Raw genomic sequence first — 18729 nt, 5'->3', positions numbered from 1 at the left:
GACGGAAGTCAGGTCCCACCGGTGTGCGCGTGTGTGTGTGCGCGCGCGCGCCCGCCCGCTTTGATGAGGGGAGGCCCTGGGCCCTGGGGTGCGGGCTCGGGGAGGAGGGCGGGGCTTGGGTGCAGGCGGGTCTCCATGGCAACAGTCACCGGCCACGCAGGTCCCCTAGGGGTCCGGGAAGACGGGGGAGCTGGCGGGGGACGTGGGAGAGACCCGCAGGGCGGCGGCCTGGAGGGGCTCCCCTCCTGGGAGGGGCACTGAGCCATCCCCCGCCGAGACCCCCGGTCCCGGCCGGACGGCGGGTGGGAGGCAGAAGACAGTCGGTGTTCACGCGAGTTGAGGCTGGAGATGGCGGTGGAAGGAGAGAAACCGCAGGGGGAAGCTGGAGGAAGGCAAGTGTGCGTCCTCGCCAGGACGCCTCACCTCCTCGCCCCACCTCCCGCCTCGGCCCCCGGGAGTAGGAGAGGGGGTGGAGCTGCGAGGGGATGGAGCTGGGAGACAGTCCGCAACCAAGAGCAGACTGCCAGCCACGGGCTGTGGCCAGGAAAGACAAAGAGTAACATCCTTGAAGGGTGCTTCAGAGACTGAAGAGCACAGTTACAGCAAAAACTGTAGTACTTGTTTTGTACCCTTCCTGTGGCCAGCCAAATGCCTCACAGGGTTCCCTCAGCAATTCGTGCATGAGATATTCACAGGTGGAAAAATGGACCTTAAAGTTCATTTTTCAAGTCTTCCAACTTCGAAGCAAATGAAAACATTTCATGGGTCCTCCAAAGTCACTGCGCCCAGTAGAAAAGTGAGTGTAGGTACAGCACAGAGTAAAGAGGGTGTAGTTGGAATGGTTGTGTGCAGACACCCCAAGCCCTGCTTTAAAGGGGGGCAATGAGTAGAAAAATACCCTGGGGTGCCTGGGAGGGGAGTGGATGTTAGACATGTCTTAAGTGTCCTGAGCCTTCCTTCTTACCTTTCAGCGAGCACATCAGGGCTTGGTGTGCAGCTCCAACTCTGCCTAGATCTTTATTTCTGTGGTCATACTGGAACTTGAATTCAGGCTCTATTATTTGAGCCATGTCCCTACTCCTCCTTTTTTTTTGCCAGTCCTGGTCTTGAACTCAGGGCCTAGGCAGTGTCCTTGAACTTTCTCAAGGCTAGAGCTCTACCACTTGAGCCTCGGCACCACTTCTGGCTTTTTTTTCTATGTATGTGGTACCAAAGAATCGAACCCGGGTCTACATGCATGCTAGGCAAGCACTCTACCACTAGGCCAAACTCCCAGCCCCGTATTCCTTTTTTTTGTTGTTTGTTGTAGTTACTTTTTCTTTATTTTTCAAGAACTGGGGCTTAAATTCAAGGCCTTAGCACCATCACGTGGCTTTTTCTTCTCAAAGCTGGTGCTCTGCCATTTGAGCCACTCTTCCACTTCTTGCTTTTTGCTAGTTAATTAGAAACAAATGTCTCTTAGATTTGTCTATCTAGACTGGCTTCAAGATCCAGATCTTATTTAGTCTACTAGATAACTAGAATTACAGGCCTGTAAACCACTGGCATCAGCAATAGCTGCTTTTAAAAACAGGTTTGCAGCTAGGCACCAGTGGCTCACACCTGTAATCCTAGCTACTCAGGAGACTGAGATCTGAGGCATAAAAGTCTTATCTTTAATTAATCACCAGAAAACCAGAAGTGGTGCTGTAGTTCAAAGTGGTAGAGTGCTAGCCTTGAGCTGAAGCATTCAGGAACAGTGCCCAGGCCCAGAGTTAAGGTTTGCATTTTTGCCTAACACAAGTTGCTGTGCCATCATGCCCATGGGGGCATTGATGAGGTTTCAGGAAGATAGGACATATGAGGTCAGGCTCACTGCAGGACACCTTCTCTGTACATCTTAAACTAAACTACAACATAGCACTTTTTCCTTGCTCCTCTGTCACAGCACCCTCTCAGAGCCCTGCGACCTCTGAGCTGAACTGATTTGTAATCTTCTCTTAAGTTTGCTGATTTCCGTCCTGGCTCCTCTGCTCTCCTTTCAGGAGTTCTTTTCCAAGCTCCTTCCTACCCTGCTCCAACAAGGCCCCCTGTACTGAGAAGGAGCTTGTTTGGGGTGCCAGACCAGGGCCTTCTGAAATGGGCATGGGCAGTGGATATCCTTTGCTGAATCCTGCCCCCCAAATTCTGTCTCCCTCCAATGACATCTTTCAGAAGACTATAGGCCCACCCCATGGTGGAAACCCCAGCTCCCTGCTCCCAGGGCTGAGAGGTTCTGGAACAGGTTTCTTTCTCTCTGGGTAGGGTTTGCTCAGTCTGGGCAGTGGCTCAGGGAACTTGATATCCATTGTTCTGGAAACAGAAGATTCAGGATGGTTCCTGATCTCTTTGAAATCCTACCCAAGCAGGCTTTCTCAGGGTCTGCCTGGAGTCACAGACCTCAGGTCTTGTCTACTGCTCAGACATGGGGTCCTGGTGTTTGAGTGTGTGTGTGTGTGTGTGTGTGTGTGTGTGTGTGTGTGCCTAGGGGTGAGCTGTCTGTCTTCTCTGAGGTGTTGGAAAGGAAATGGAGGCATTGCTCTGGTGTAGACATGAGCTTCCTCGCTCCCAGGTGCTGCCCAGGCCCTCTATGGAAGTTGTACCTACTTAGCAAGGGGAGGGGTGAGATCATGCTGATCCTAACAACTCCCCCCCACACACACACAGCTGAAAAAGATCGGGGGAGGGGGCTTTGGTGAGATCTACGAGGCCATGGACCTGCTGACCAAGGAGAACGTGGCCCTCAAGGTGGAGTCTGCGCAGCAGCCCAAGCAGGTCCTCAAGATGGAGGTGGCGGTGCTCAAAAAGCTTCAAGGTGAGGCGGCTGTCAGGGGCTGTGGACTGGGCAGGGGGCGGGGGAGGGATCAGGAACTGGGGGCAGAGCCAGGGCACAGTGGCACAAGCATTCGTCCTAGCTGCTTTGTGAGGCAGAGATGGGAGGATCTCAGCAGCTGGGGAGATTCAGTCTCTGCCAGCGGCTAGGCGTGGTGGTGGCCTTCCAGGCACAGCAGCTGGATGCAGCCAGGGCGCAGCCTTCCCCAACAACATCCCAAAGGACACAGCCCAGCCTGGCCCTGGCAGAAGGGGAGATGTTACCTTGAAAATAATGGAGGGGCCGGGAATTTGGCCTCGTGGTAGAGTGCTTGCCCAGCATGCACAAAGACCTGGGTTTAATTCCTCAGTACCACATACATAGGAAGAAAAGCCAGAAGTGGTGCTGAGGCTCAAGTGGTAGAGCTCTAGCCTTGAGAAAGTCCAAGGACAGTGCTCAGGCCCTGAGCTCAAGCCCAGGACTGGCAAAAAAAATAGTAATGGAGGCAAATAGGGTCAGGAAGTATGGTTCAAATGGTAGAGCCCTGCCTAGCAAGCATGAAGCCCCGAGTTCAATTCTCAGTACTGCCCCAAATAATACATAAGTTAAGAAAAAGCTGGTGGAAACGGGGTACCAGTGGCTCCCGCCTGTAATCCTCGCTACTCAGGACACTGAGATATGAGGATCACTGTTCCAAGCCAGCCTGGGCAGGAAAAAAGGCTAAGGGTCAGTGCCCAGGCCCTGAGTTCAAGCCCTAGTGCCAACGAAACAATCTGGGGGACAAATTGCAGTGTGGCAGAGGAGCGGGGTGGTAGAGGGACTAAAGGACTATGAGATGAGATGTGGGACCCGAGTGTAAGCAAGTGCTGAGGTGAGAGCATGAGTGGGTGCCAGCTGTGCCTCAGGGCGTGTTGGATGCGTGTCAGTTGAAGAGCTGGTGGCCGGGCACACACGGGGCGGGGGCTATGGAGTGAGAGCTGAACTGGAAGGCCCCTGTCTGCCCCCAGGGAAGGACCACGTGTGCAGGTTCATTGGCTGTGGCAGGAATGAGAAATTTAACTACGTGGTGATGCAGCTACAGGTGGGTCTGCGTGGCCGGTCTCCACTCTTCCCCAGGGGCGGAGGCTATGCCTGACCCTGGTGGGAGGCAGGGAGGCAAGGAAGAAGGGGCCTGGTGGCAGAACCAGATGTGTGAGGCCCACACATGCTTTGGGGAGCACTGGGCAGAGAGCACTCCAATGGGGGCTGTAGGGGCTCAGCTGAGGAGGTTTTTGTCCCCACCCCACCAGGGCCGGAACCTGGCAGACCTGCGCCGCAGCCAGCCACGGGGCACGTTTACGCTGAGCACGACGCTACGGCTGGGCAAGCAGATTCTGGAGTCGATCGAGGCCATCCACTCGGTGGGCTTCCTGCACCGGGACATCAAGCCGGTGAGCACGGCCCGCCCGGGCCTCCCCTCTCTCTGGGTCCCTCCACAGCAGTGACAGGCCAGGACACCCTGGTCCACTCCACCTCAAGCCCCCATCTCTTCTCCTGTCACCACAAGTGGGGCCACACCAGACCTAGGCCTGACCTTGTTCTCTGAGCTTCGCTGTCATCCTGAGCATTCCTGGAAGCTAGAAAGCTGGAAAGGCTGAGGAAGGGCAGGCGGAGGAGAGCGGGAATTCTGGGTAGTTGATTCTTGTGGTATCATTTTGGACCTTGGTATTATGGAAAAGAAAGAAACAATCCAAAAACCCCTCCCATTTAAAGGGATGAAAGGGTTAAAAACTGGACTGGGAGACCAGGAGTTTGACCTAGTGGGTGGAGTGCTTGCCTAACATGCACAAAGACCCAGGTTCAATTCCTAGGTATTACATACATAGAACAAAGCTGGAAGCGATGCTGTGGCTCAAGTGGCAGAGATCTAGCCTGGAGAAAAGGCCAAGGACAGTGCTCAGGCCCTGAGTTCAAGGCCCAGGATTGGAAAAAAAACCAAACCCCTAAGGCTAGGGGAATGGCTCAAGTGATATAGAACTTGCCTCACCTACATAAGGTCCTGGTGCAATTCATGTATGGCAAAAAAAAGAGATTATAATAACCAGTTAATTGTATTGGAAAAATACAAAATTACAATGATAGATTTTTTGTTTTTTGGGTTTTTTTTTGCCAGTCCTGGGGCTTGAACTCAGGGCTTGGGCACTGTCCTTGGGCTTTCCAAGGCTAGAGCTCTACCACTTGAGCCACAGCACCACAACTTCTGGCTTTTTCTGTGTATGTGGTACCAAGGAATTGAACCCAGGACTTTGTGCATGCTAGGCAAGCACTCTACCTCTAGGCCACACTCCCAGCCCACAATAATAGTTTTTTTTGTTTTTTTTTTTTGCCAGTCTTGGGCTTGAGCTCAGGGCTTGAGCACTGTCCTTGGACTTTCTCAAGGCTAGAGCTCTACCACTTGAGCCTCAGCACCACTTCTGGCTTTTTTCTATGTATGTGGTACCATGGAATCGAACCCGGGTCTTTGTGCATGCTAGGCAAGCACTTTAACCACTAGGCCAAACTCCCGGCCCACAATAATAGTTTTTTTTTGTGCCACTTCTGGAGCCTGAACTCAGGGTCTGGATGCTGTCTTTGAGCTTCTTTTGCTCAAGGCTAGCACTCTACCTCTTGAGCCACATCCCTGCTTCTGGCTTTTTGGTAGCTAATGCACCGTAGAAGTCGCCTGGATTTCCCTCCCTGGGCTCACATGGAACCATGATCTTCAGATCTCAGTGTCCTGAATAACTAGGATTACAGGCGTGAGCCTCTGGTGCCCAGAAACAGTGGTTTAAAAAAAAAAAAAAAAAAAAAAAAAGGCCTGGCACAAGTATCCATGAGCTCCTTCCTCCAATGGACCAGCAAAAAATCCAGAAGCAGAACTGAGGCCATTGCGGGGGACTGAGAGCCTTCCCTACCTGCAGAATGTGTTCTCTCTCCCTCCCCCCTCTCTCCTTTTTCTCCTCTTCCCTCCTCCTCCTCCTAAACTCTTTTGCCCAAGGCCAGTGCTCTATGACTGAACCATACAGTGCCACTTCGGATTCTCTGCCTGGCTGGCTTTGACCAGGATCCTCAGATCTTAGCTTCCTGAGTAGCTAGGATTACAGGCATGAACCATCAGCACTCAGCCGCTCTTTCGTCTTTGTTGTTGTTGTTGGTTATGATACTTGAACTCTGGGCCTGGGTGCTGTCCCTGAGCTCTTCAGCTCAAGGTTACTGCCCTACCCCTTGAGCCATAGTACCACTTCTGGTTTTCTGGTGGTTAATTGGAGATAAGAGTTTCACAGACTTCAAGACTTCAGTGTCTGGGCTGGCTTTGAGCAACAATCCTCAGATCTCATCCTCCTGAGTAGCTAGGATTACAGGTGTGAGCCACTTTGTCTGGCTTTCTCTTTCTTTTTTGCCATGGCTGCTCATGGCTGTGCTCTTCCATTTGAACCAGGCCTCTAGTCCTGCTTTTTTGGTAGCTACTTTCTTCCTGGACTGGCTTTGAGCCACAATCCTCTGGATCTCAGCCTCCTTAGTAGCTAGCATTACAGGCATGAGTCCTTGGCACCTGGCCCCTGAACTCACAGCTGCCATTTTCTTCCAGTCAAACTTTGCCATGGGCCGGCTGCCCTCCACCTACCGGAAGTGCTATATGCTGGACTTTGGGCTGGCCCGGCAGTACACCAACACCACGGGAGATGTGAGGCCTGTGAGTACCCTTCCCACCGCCCCCCCCACCCCATCCTGGGCCTGTCCCCCATCTGTTAGGACTGCACAGGGCTCCCCACAGCCCTTGGGAGCCTCCTACCTGCTTCCCTGTAGCTGCGGAAGCAGACTCCACCTGTGTTCAGTTTCATCCTGAGCTCATGGATGGACATTCTGGGTGGACAGCAGGGTCAGGATGCAGGTGTCAGCCTGGAGTCAGAGGCTACTCCTGACTGGGTGCCCAGGAGCGGGATGCAGGAGCCGAGGTCAGGACAGAAGCAGGCAGACTGGCTTGGAGGCAGGCATGGAACACAGCAGAGGTCAGGGGACAACAGGTAAAGCTCCTGCTGTGGTCTCTTCTCCCACAGCCTCGGAATGTAGCCGGCTTTCGAGGGACTGTTCGCTATGCCTCGGTCAACGCCCACAAGAACCGGGTGAGTGGCCAGGACCCAAGGGATGGGGCAGAAAGGCCAGGTCAGGAGTAGAGGGCGCTGCTGGGAAAAGAGCTGTGTTGAGGTGGTGTGGAGGACGGGGCAGGGGCTGCATGCAGTCGGCCTCTGAGAGGCCCTGGATTGAAGGAGGTGCCATTAGCTGCCTCCTCTCCATACTCATCACGCAGCCCTGCGGGGCCACCAAGCACAGACAAGTGATATGTATATATGTATGTACGTGTGTACCTGTGTATGTATGTACGTGTGTGTGAATGTATACTAGTATAGGGGCCTAAATTCAGGATTTCAGGCCCTCATTTTGTTTTTATGCTTGGCTAATTAGAGATATGAGTCTCATAGATTTGTCTTCCTGAACTGTGATCCTCAGATCTCAGCCTCCTGAGTAGCTAAGCTTGCAGGCATAAGCCACCGTGTCTGGCTCAGACCAAAGTTTTGGCTGAGATTCCGTGTGGTGCCTGAGGGTCAGCTGATGGCACTGTTACCTCAGATCTGTCCATCAGGGCCTGTTCCTTGGGGAAGGGTGAGATGTCTGTTCCCAGGGAGTGACTGAGGGGACTCCTTCTCTCCTCTAGGAGATGGGCCGCCATGATGACCTGTGGTCCCTCTTCTACATGCTGGTGGAGTTTGCAGTGGGCCAGCTGCCCTGGAGGAAGATCAAGGACAAGGTGAGGTTGGCATGACTGGCGGGGGTTAGGGGAGGGGAAGCAGGCTTCATGGCCCGTGCCCTCCTGCTTTCAGGAGCAAGTGGGGATGATCAAGGAGAAGTATGAGCACCGGATGCTGCTGAAACACATGCCCTCAGAGTTCCACCTCTTCCTGGACCACATCGCCAGCCTGGATTACTTCACCAAGCCTGATTACCAGGTGGGCGCTGTCCACTCACTCACAGAATCATTACATAGAAATTGTTTTTCCTTGCAGTTACTGGGGTTTGAATTCATAGCCTCACACTTGTTCGGCTGGTACCACTTGAGCCATGCCCCCATCCCCCAGGTAGAGTTTCACTTTTTCCTCCAGGGCCAGCCTTGGACCTACAATCTCAGACCTATGGGCAAGGCCTTTTGTAATAGCTGGGATCACAGACGCTGCCTCATGCTCAGCTCATTAGTTGAGATAGGATCTCAACCTTGAACCACAACCCTCCCAATCTTCACCTCTGAGTAGCTGAGGCTACAGGCAGGAGCCACCATAGTCCCACTTTAGTGACTGCATCATATTTCTGCATGACCGAGTGGCATGTTTGCATATACTAGCATTAACACAAGCTACCATCAAGATGGCTGATAGGAAATTTCTAACTCCATCATGACTCGATGGGTCCAGGTTCAGGCTAGCCATTCTCTGTATCCAAAGCCTGGGTGACTGAGATCTGTGCGGTACATGACTCCATGCCCCGTCTCCTCATCCATCCTTTTCACTATCTCCACCCACTGGGAGACCTGTGTGAGCTAGACACAGGGCTTACACAGTGAGGGGCACAGAGTGGGCCCACAGGTGAGTCCTATCAGCAGAAAGCACCTGTGTTCTGCACACAACCAAGCTGAAAGAATGATCTGGGCAACCTAGCAGTTCTGTAGGTGCCAGCTCCCTCCTGAACCCAGCCCAGCGGCCTGCTTAGGGGCCTTGTGGACTTCCCAAAACCACACAGCTCTGGACACTCACCCAGAGCTGCCAGGGATGTGGAGTCAGAAGATGACTGAGTGAGTAGTGCAGATGGGCGCCTCATGGGGCACCATGGTGTGAAAGTCGGGCATCACAGTGGACAGGCAAACGGTAGTCATGAGCCATGCAGAAAGCTCAGCAGTCCTGGGCCAAAGGGCTCAATGGCAGAGAACCTGAGGGATGGCCCTCAGATCTCACAGGATTTGTGACCAATTGATGGGGCTTAGAAAATTTGCATGCTGATTTGCATACATTGTGCATGTTTTATTTCAAATCAATATGCCCTTCTCCTCCCAATGCTCCCTCTAGACCCATCCCTGCCCTGGAATGTTCCTCTCTTCCTCATCTCCCTGCCATCTGTGCAATTGTTCCTTCTACCTGGCTACCCTGCTCCTACCTGGCTAGCCCCAGGATCACCTTTCTGTCCTCCCCCACCCCACCCCTGCAGTTGATCATGTCAGTGTTTGAGAACAGCATGAAGGAGCGGGGCATTGCTGAGAATGAGGCCTTTGACTGGGAGAAGGCGGGCACCGACGCCCTCCTGTCCACCAGCACCTCCACCCCACCCCAGCAGAACACCCGACAGACAGCAGCCATGTTTGGGTGAGTCTGAGCAGGGCCCAGGGTGCAGGGGGGCAACCAGTGACCCCGGCTTGGAGCTGTCACCCTCCAAACCCCCCCCCCCCCGCTACCTAGACATGCTTGGCTATCCTCCTGTTTTTGATATTTGGCAGAGGAATCTGGAACTTGGGGAGATCCTGCCACAGTACAGATGGGGCATCCTTTGTAGGATCGCTCATAATGGATCTCCTGGAGAGCCAGAAACCCTAAGAGACATGTCAGAGCCCCCCAATTTCTCATGGCTTCTGATTGAGCCTGTCTTGGAGCCATTTATGAGACACCACAGGGTGGAGGGAGAGGCACTCCCGGTCTCGTAGTGCTTTGGCTGGGTCTGGGATGTGTGTGGAATGGGTCAGCAATGTCAGAATCATTTGACAGGACCCAAGACCAAGGTCACTTCTGAGGGCTGGAGTTAGGGGGCCTCCTGTCCCAACCTGGGGTCACATTAAAGAAAGGACATTTCACAGGATTTGCTGTATTGGGGCAAGTTCAGTAGACATTGTACAAAGCCGGGGGCAATGGCTCACGCCTGCATTCCTAGCTACTCAGGAGGCTGAGAGCTGAGGATCAAGGTTCAAAGCCACCCTGCGGGGGCGGGGGGGGAGTCTGTGAGACTTATCTACAATTAACCAGCAAAAAAAAAAAAAAAAAGAAAAGGTAGAAGTGGAGCTGTGGTTCAGGTGGTAGAACATTAGCCTTGAGACCAAAACCTCAGAGACAGCACTCAGGCTCTGAGTTCAAGCCCCAGGATTGGCACAAGAAAACAAACCAACAGAAAAAGGCCATTGCTTGAGAACTTCCCAAGTGCTTCTTTTCAGACCCGCCTGTGGGTTAAAGGAAGCCAGGCCATCCGGTGGTTGTCACTGCAGCCCGTCACCATTGAGCAGGATCTTGAAAACCCCACGGCTTCCTGAGTAAATGAGCAAGGGCGTGTGCAGTCCCTGCCAGCTCCGCCGGGGTCTGGTCCACAGGCCTTGTGGCAGGGATGGTGATGGGCACTGTCGCGTGTGCCATCCCAGGGGAGGCCTCTGGGGCCTGGACTGGCAGGGGGAACCTTGGGAGGAGAGCACCCCTGCAGGCTTCATCCGTGGTTCCTCCTGACCCCTCCAGAGTGGTCAATGTGACGCCCGTGCCCGGGGACCTGCTCCGAGAGAATACGGAAGACGTGCTCCAGGGCGAGCACCTGAGTGACCAGGAGAACGCACCCCCTATCCTGTCTGGAAGGCCCACTGAGGGGCTGGGCTCTGGGCCCCACCTCGTCCCCCACCCTGGGGGTCCTGAGGCCGAGGTCTGGGAGGAGACAGATGTCAACCGCAACAAACTCCGGATCAACATCGGCAAAGTAATGGCAGTGTGTGTGTGTGCCCAGTCCTTGCCACTCTGCTCCCCTGCCACTTGCCCTGCCTTTACCCATCTGTGCCCATCACCCTAGACGGCCTCTGCCTGGCACCCTGCTCATCAGACCCCCTTTCCCTGCAGCCCCCCGGTGTGGAGGAGGAGCAGAACCGAGGTGTGGGGATCCCCAGCTCCCCAGTGCGAGCTCCTCCAGATTCTCCAACAACCCCGGTGCGTTCTCTGCGCTACCGCAGGGTCAACAGCCCAGAGTCGGACCGGCTTTCCACTGCAGCAGATGGCCGGGTGGAGCTGCCCGAGAGGAGGTGGGTCTGCGGACTCCCCTCTGCCTTCACAGGGTTGTCTGCAGAAAGGCCCAGGGTGAGACAGGTGTGGCTCAGTCTGGGCAGGGCTGGTCGGGGTGGTAGACAGCCTGGGAGCCGGGCAAGGCATCTAAGGAGATCCTCAACTGGGGACAGGAAGGGTGGGGCTTGGAGGCAGAACTTGTCCCGGATTGGGGGTGATTTCCCGGGTGGACCCCCTTCTAGAATTCTTTCCCTGGTAACTGGAGGCCTGGCTTGGGCCAGGAGGTCTAGCCGAGGGGTGCAGGGGCCTGCTGGAGGAAAGGACAGGCCACACAGCCTGAAGTGGGAGAGAGAGGGGCCTAGTGGGAACTGGCTGGTGACGGAGAAGATTGGAGAGTGTGGTGGGAGGAAGGGGGGGTTGGTCTTGGGGCTGGGTGAGCTATGGGAGCTACAATGTGTATCATAAGCCAAAGGAATTCAAATGAGAGCAGTCTGATAAAAGTGGGTGAGTGGGGGGTGGCCTGGGAAGTGGCAAAACTGAGGCTTAGATTGGGGGAGGGCTGAGTGCCAGCTAAGGAATGCACACGTGGTTCTTGGGTCTGGAGCAGGTGTGCAGCTGGGGGTGACAAGACCATGCAGGAGGTGGTGAGCCAGGCAGCCCCGAGGAGGCCTGTAGGGAACCCAGAAAGCCATCTGTAAACTCAGGAGGCAGCTGGCGTGTTTGCTGTGGAGGGCAACCCAGACAGGGTATGCGCCAGAAGGGCAAGGATGCCTCTGGCTTGGGGCCCGGAGCAGAGTGTAGTGGTAGAGTGCTCACCTAGCACGCACAAAGCACTGGGTTCGGTTCCTCAGTACCACATACACAGGAAAAGTCAGAAGTGGTGCTGTGCTCAAGTGGCAGAGTGCTAGCCTTGAGCAAAAATTGTCCAAGGACAGTGTCTTATTTTCTGCAGGTTTACATTCCAGAAACAAGGTAAGACCTGGAAATATTCATTGAGTGCATGGTGGGTGGATGGATGGCTGGACTAAGGAGTCCTTGAGTCTGGCCCAGGGTGAGAAAGGTGCTGTGGTCAAGAGGTTCGGATCTGGGTTCTACTCTGTCCCGCTCTGGGGGTTGCTAGGGCTGCAGAGTGGCTGGGCACTGAGTCCCATGTGGATGGCTTTACAGGTCGCGGATGGATCTTCCCGGCTCCCCCTCCCGCCAGGCCTGCTCCTCACAGCCTGCGCAGATGCTGTCAGTGGACACGGGCCACGTGGACCGGCAGGCCAGCGGCCGGATGGACGTGTCTGCCTCTGTGGAGCAGGAGGCCCTGAGCAACGCCTTTCGCTCCGTGCCGCTGGCCGAGGAGGAGGACTTTGACAGCAAGGAGTGGGTCATCATCGACAAGGAGACAGAGCTCAAGGACTTTCCTCCAGGGGCAGAGCCCAGCACATCAGGCACCACGGACGAGGAGCCCGAGGAGCTGCGGCCGCTGCCCGAGGAGGGCGAGGAGCGGCGGCGGCCGGGGACAGAGCCCACTGTGCGGCCCCGAGGCCGAGGCATGCAGACCCTGGCCGAGGAGGACCTGCGGCAGGTGCCGCCTCAGCCCCTGCCACCCCAGCAGAGCCAGGCTGAAGGCCGGTCAGAAACATCGCAGCCCCCCACACCTGGCAGTCCTTCCCACTCACCCCTGCACTCGGGACCTCGCCCTCGACGGAGAGAGTCGGATCCCACAGGCCCTCAGAGACAGGTAAGACTGGGCTTTGCACCCATCTCTGTCCCCAGGTGCCCAGAGTCCTGTGCACAGGCCTGGAGTGCCACACACACACGGCCCCTGGCACCTAGGAATCCTGTACTCATGGGGCTGTGGTGGAGTCAGACAGGATTAAAAGCTGGAAACCATTCTTGCGGGGGCTGGGAAGGATTTCCAAATTCCGAGTTGAATCTTGTGTTGTGAACAGGGCAGCCAGGTGACAAAGCAAGAGAGAGACCCCCTGGGCTCGGGCCCAGTGTGTGCAAAGCCCAGAGGTGGCAGCCAACAGTGCAGTATCTGACAGCAGTCAGTGCTGATGAGGCTTTGGGAAGGCCTCGGGTCTGTCCTTAGGACCATCCCCAGGGGACAGGCTTGTTCCTGAAGGCCCGGTGAGCCACCAGAGGCTTTGAAACAGGAGGATGCCATGGCGACACTGGTGCTTCTAAATGACCCCTTAGGCTTCTGTGGAGGAAGGCCACATGGAAGGCAGTTGTGGGGTCCTGGACCAGGGTGGGGGCTGTGGACACTGGACTGGGTCAATATAGCCACGAAATGTTGGGGAGAGGACAGGAGGGCTGGCTTGGATGGCAGGTGGAGGACCCTGTTGCCCAGGGTCCTGGGTCTGAGTGACATTATCACTGAGTGAAACGTGGCTTTGGAGTGGGGCATGGGAGGCCCCAGTGCCCGTGTTCTTCCATGTACAAGAGCACAGGAGAGACTTCTTGCATTTGGGGGTCACCCTAAAGGACTGCGAGTGGGAGGCCCGAGGATGAGAAATGCTGGTGTCCAGAGCAGTAAGAGGAAAGAGACGCTAATGGTGAGGACAGGAGAGCCCCAGGGGAGAGGCCCTGGGAATCAGGAGAGAGAGGCCTTCTGGGTAACATAGGGGCAGAGTCCATGGGGGAAGAGGCCTGAGGGGCAGATGGGGCAGTGCGGAAGCATGTGCCGGTGCAGGCGGGACTCCTGGCTGGACACAGAGCAGGCCACATAGGGACAAGAGTCTGGTGGCACAGGGTCTTTATAGAGCCCAGGCTGGCCTCAGACTCCCAGTCCTCGTGCCTCCTTCATAGCTAGCCTCACACTGTGCCCCCTCTGCTGGGCTTAGTGGCAATGCTTTTTTTCTCTTTTTGTGCTGGCCCTAGGCTTCAACTCAGGGCCTAAGGGTTGCCCCTTAGCTTTATCACTCAAGGCTGGTGCTCCATCACTTGAGCCACAACTGCACTTTTTGGCTTTTTGCTGGATAATTGGAGATAAGAGTCTCACAGACTTCCCTGCCCTGGGTTGGCTTTGAGCCTCAGTCGTCAGCTCTCAGCTTCCTGAAGAGCGAGGATTTCAGGTGTGAGCCATGAGCATCCAGCTTTGTGGCACTTCTTATATGAGAAGATTGAGAGACAAGACCACAGGCTAGGGCTGGGTCAGCTGGTGTCTGAATCACAAATGCAGAACTGAACATCCAGGGTATGTCTCATGGTATTTGTGATGATCTACTGCTGACAAGGACAGAATATGAGAATCGGCAGAGTGCTGCCATTGGCTTAGCCAGTCTTCTGTGTATGAGGCAGAGGCTGACCTCTGACCTAGGAAGTGAACTCTTGTATTGTGTACCAAATGGAGCCTGTGGTCCTTCAGAGGCCTGGGTCTGGAAGGAGCTCAGGCTGTGCCCCGAGCTCCTTGGGAGTTCACCCTGTAACAGTGTACACCCAGGTGATTCTGGAGGTGCTCAGCACAGAGCTGGGGTCACTTGCTTAGATTGGGAGACTGGCCTGGGGTCACATGCCTATCCTGGGAAGGGCATCTCTGAGCAGGAGTCCACTGGTTCCATACTCTTGAGAGATCCTTTCTAGAAGAGAACCTTGGATCCATGATCTTGGGTTACATATTCTCATCTTGTCCTGAACATGGGAAATTGGGGATTTAAAAAGTGGGCCCCATGAGTCTTCGCTCAGGGAAATCTTAGCAGGCTGGCATTGGAGCTTGGTCCTGGCAGGGTGTAGTGGGGTGGCTGTGTGATGAGGTCGTTGTTCCCACTTCAGCTGGCACTGGGGCAGCAGAAGGAGCAAAGTCTGCTTGGAATCTTCACTCTACCGTCATTCCTCGCCTCCACCTGCCAAAAGCAACATTGCGCAGGCCCACCACGTGCAACCTCAGGCCATGCAGGCTAGAACGCACCCAGTGCTAGTGTGGCAAAGCAGGAGGAAGCCAGAGGCCTGGGTTCTGACCCTGGGTCTGCTGCTCCCTCCTGGCAGTGTGGTCAGTGTCCCTTCTGAGTCCCAGAGGGAGCAGAGCTGTCTCTGACTTTGTCCTCTGCCTCTGTTTCTATCTGTCCTGCGAGGCCTCACCTGGGGAATTCTGGGCCAGAGGGAGAGAACTTTGGGGGAGCAGACAGGCCTGTTGTGCAGTCGGTCTTGGGTTCTTGCCCCATGCATGCCACAGAAGGGGATGATGAGCTGTGTGTATCTGTGGGGTGAGGTGTTTGTGGGGGTCAGTTTTCCCCATCATGTGTTAGCACTCTAGGAGAATATGTATGCATTTCTGTGTCAGCTGAGTATTGGTGTGCATGTGTGTATGAGTGAGGTATACATGAGTGTACATAGTACATGGATGTAGTATATGTGGGTCTGTGAGTATGCAGAGAACCTGGGTCCCACATCAGAACAAAAGAACAGCCCCCATGCCAGCACTCATTCCACTGGCCAGAGTGTTTGGGTGTCGTATCTGTGGTCCTCACTCTGAACAAGCAGCCCTGATTCACAAGGCAAACAAATGGAGATTCAGAAAGGCTAAGTGTCTAGCTCAGGGTCATCAGTTAGTACATGGCAGAGCCAGGGCTTGAATCCAGGCAGCTGAACCCAGTGTCTCTACTCTGAACCTCTCAGGCTGAGGCCTGTGTGTTGAACAAGCAGAGAGGCAAACATGGGTCACAGAAACAGCTGAGGGGGGTATACAGGGTCAGAGAGTGCCTAGAGAGAGACAGACCAAGAGAGATGGAGTCACAGAGAGACAGAGAGGGCAAGAAACTGGCTCACACCTGTAATTCTAGCTACTCAGGAGGCTGAGATCTGGGGATCCCAGTTCAAAGCCAGCTGGGGCACTGAAGAACGAGAGACTCTTATCTCCAATTAATCACTAGAAAACGGAAGTGGGTCTGTGGCTCAAGGGGAAAGGAGTTAGCCTTGAGCTGAAGAGCTCAGGGACAGCGTCCAGGCCCAGAGATCAAGCCCCATAACCCACACAAAAAAATAAAAAATAAAAAGTCCATGAGAGGCCAGGAGTTTGGCCTAGTTGTAGAGTGCTTACCTAGCATGCACGAAGACCAGGGTTCGATTATTTGATACCACACAATTAAAAAAAAAAAAAAAAAAGCTGGAACTGGTGCTGAGGCTCAAGTGGTAGAGCTCTAGCCCTGAGAAAGTCCAAGGACAGTGCTCAGGTCTTGAGCTCAAGCCCAGGACTGGCAAAAAAAAAAAAAAGTCCATGAGAGCTGGATGCAGTGACTCACATCTGTAATTCTAGCTACTCAAGAGGCTGAGATCTGAGGATCGTAGTTCAAAGCCAGCCTAGACACTAAAAAGTCCAAGAGACTCCTATCTCCAATCACCAGAATACTGGAAGTGGGGCTGGGAGTTTGGCCTAGTGGTAGAGTACTTGCCACATAGAAAAAGCTGGAAGTGGTGCTGTGGTTCAAGTGGTAGAGCTGTATCCTTGAGAAAACCCAAGGATAGTGCTCAGGCCCTGAGTTCAAGCCCCAGGACTGGCAAAAAAATACATAAAATATATAAAATATTAAAAATTAAAAAAAACCTGGAAGTGGTATTGTGGCTCAAGAGGTGGGGAGATAGCCTTGAGCTGACGAGCTTAGGAACAGTGCCCGGGCCCAGAGTTCAAGTCCAATGACCGACAAAACAAACAAACAAAAAAACACAAAATGAGAGGGCAAGAGAGATACCTAGAGACACAGAGCTGCAGAGAGAGACAGACACAGAGACAATGCTCACACACGCTCGCACCTGTGCATGCCAGTTGGGAGGCCCGTGCTGGCAGGCATATTTATGGGTATTGGTGTGTGTGTGGTGCATGCCTGCAGGGATGGGGCAGATAGGCATGACCTTTGTTCTTCAAGGGCAGAGGAGGTCAGGATTTGAATGGGAATGTGTTTTCGTCTCTGCTTGGGCTGGCATGAGGGGTGAGTGGGGGCTCTCCCTCCATCTTGCTCACACTGTATTTGTGACTCTCCATCCTGGGTGCCTAGATGTCTCTAGGGATACCAACCACCATCCTGCCACCTGTCCTTGGTGAACCCCTCTGAGAGGGACCTGGTATGGTCTTCTCCGTGTCTGATGTGTGAACAGGGTGGCTATGTCATGGGGTACATGGAGGACAATGTCAGCCAGGCAGGGGTACACATCTGGGGTATACATGTATGGACACCCTGGGCTCTGCTTCAGGGCAGTTTAGGTACAGACAAGAAGGTGCTGGGCCACCTGGAAAGAGGGCAGGGCCAGCCAGTGTGTAACTTGGGGGATGGCTGTGTGCTGAGTGCCAGGTGTCTCTGGCTGACATGCCCTGAGTACACAGACATTTGCTGCAAAGCCACCAAATATTCCCACGTCACGAGCTAGGCAGTCTGCAAGGGGCTGGGTACAAAGCTGAAAGAGGCTTCATTCACTTCCTTTGCATTCAGACTTCACAGGCCAGCGGAGGGGATGCAAAGAACTAGGTACGGCTGATTACAGTCTGGGCTTTCAGGAGAATAGGGAAGTCTGTGCGCTAGGATTACAGGGTTGCTGGTTTTGTTGTTGTTTTTTGTGGGTCAAGGGGCTCAAACTCTAGGTCTGGGTGCTGTCCCTGAGCTCTTCAGCTCAAGGCTACTACTCTATTCCTGGAACCATAGCCCCACTTTCCCTTTTCTAGAGGTTGATTGGAGGTAAGACTCAGATCCTTTTGTGCCTGGGCTGGCTTTGAACTGAGATCCTCAGATCTCAGCCTCCTGAGTAGCTAGGATTACAGGCCCCAGCCACTGGGCCCAGCTGAAGCTGGGGTGTTTATATGGAGGTGGCTTTCTGGCTGCACCTTGAGGACAAGGAGGTGGCCACAAGTGGCCTGTCCCAGAAGACAGGAGCCTACAGGGATCCTCTGTCAGCCTGGAAAAGCCGCCATGGCTGACAGTCTCTCCTGACTGGATAAGACGCCCATATGTGCTGAGACTTGGGGCACCATGGTTCCTTGTCCTGGGCTCCCCTCATCCTTGCTAGGACAGGGTTAGCCTGGAAGGGTTCTAAAAGATGCAGCAGAGGGTTCTGTTGGAATGTTCTTATTCCCGGCCCACAGGAGGGTCTTCATGCCAAGTCCCTTGTCCCCACTTGACATCAGTAGCAGGGAACATGGGAGCTGAGTGTGATGTCACTGCCACATCACTGTTAGTTCAAGTGCCCCCCCCCCTGTCCCCGAGAGAGCTGAGGGGTAGGATGGTGAGCCCAGGGAGGATGGTAGGGCATGGTGGGCCAGCCAGGCTACCTTTGGAGGGCAGGGAGGGCGCTTAGAAGCTGTGACTTGATCCCTCCACCTGCCTGTGGGTCCTGTGACAGACAGGGCACAGCACCCCTGCCAGGCCGGCTCGGAGACTTCTGTGCTCACACCTTGTGACGGAAAACTCCCCCGGACGCTGCGTTAAGGAGGAAGCTGAGCTGGGTGTGGGTGGCTCAGGCCTGTAATCCTAGTTCCTCAGATGTGAGATGGAGGTTGGAAGCCAGCCTGGGGAGGAAGGAGAGTCCACGGGACTCTCATCTCCACGAAACGACCACACCCGTTGGAAGTGGAGCAGAGGGCGTCTGAGAACCTCCCTGGGTGTCCCACGGAGCGTAGAGCCGGCGGGGCCGAGGGCAGCCTCCCCTGCCAGCGTGGGCCAGGACCGCGGCTGCGGAGGGGAGGCTCGTCGGGGGCTGCGCGGGGGAGCCGCGCGCTGGAGGAGCGGGAGCCGGGCCGGAGGCGGCGCCGGGGGGCTGTGCGCGGCGGGGGCCCGAGACGAGCTGTCCAGTCTGCGCTGACGCCTCTCTTCCCTCCACTCTCTTGGTCTCTTTCAGTCGGAG

At 54.8% G+C, this 18729-nt stretch overlaps 1 protein-coding gene across 4 annotated transcripts in view; it reads left to right on the top strand.

Annotated features, from left to right (window-relative positions):
* The window catches only part of Ttbk1 (tau tubulin kinase 1), a 36023-nt gene that overhangs the window by 4221 nt on the left and 13073 nt on the right, over positions 1 to 18729 (top strand). For 2 of the 4 annotated variants that reach the window (XM_090355610.1, XM_090355609.1), the window contains exons 3-13: positions 2686 to 2833; positions 3838 to 3911; positions 4120 to 4260; positions 6438 to 6542; positions 6907 to 6972; positions 7563 to 7655; positions 7729 to 7854; positions 9101 to 9255; positions 10384 to 10615; positions 10753 to 10931; positions 12079 to 12640. In XM_090355610.1, coding sequence (XP_090211736.1) covers positions 2686 to 2833; positions 3838 to 3911; positions 4120 to 4260; positions 6438 to 6542; positions 6907 to 6972; positions 7563 to 7655; positions 7729 to 7854; positions 9101 to 9255; positions 10384 to 10615; positions 10753 to 10931; positions 12079 to 12640 — 1881 coding nt within the window. Of the gene's footprint in view, positions 1 to 130; positions 161 to 348; positions 797 to 2685; positions 2834 to 3837; positions 3912 to 4119; positions 4261 to 6437; positions 6543 to 6906; positions 6973 to 7562; positions 7656 to 7728; positions 7855 to 9100; positions 9256 to 10383; positions 10616 to 10752; positions 10932 to 12078; positions 12641 to 18729 lie in introns of those variants that run through there. The other 2 variants (XM_090355612.1, XM_090355611.1) reach the window with 2 other exon arrangements.

Source organism: Megascapheus bottae, chromosome 22 (assembly GCF_031878675.1).
Source record: "Megascapheus bottae isolate mThoBot1 chromosome 22, mThoBot2.hap1, whole genome shotgun sequence".
Classification (NCBI taxonomy): Eukaryota; Metazoa; Chordata; class Mammalia; order Rodentia; family Geomyidae; genus Megascapheus; species Megascapheus bottae.
Note: the sequence above shows the minus strand (reverse complement) of the source record. Positions and strands in the feature narration are given on the sequence as shown.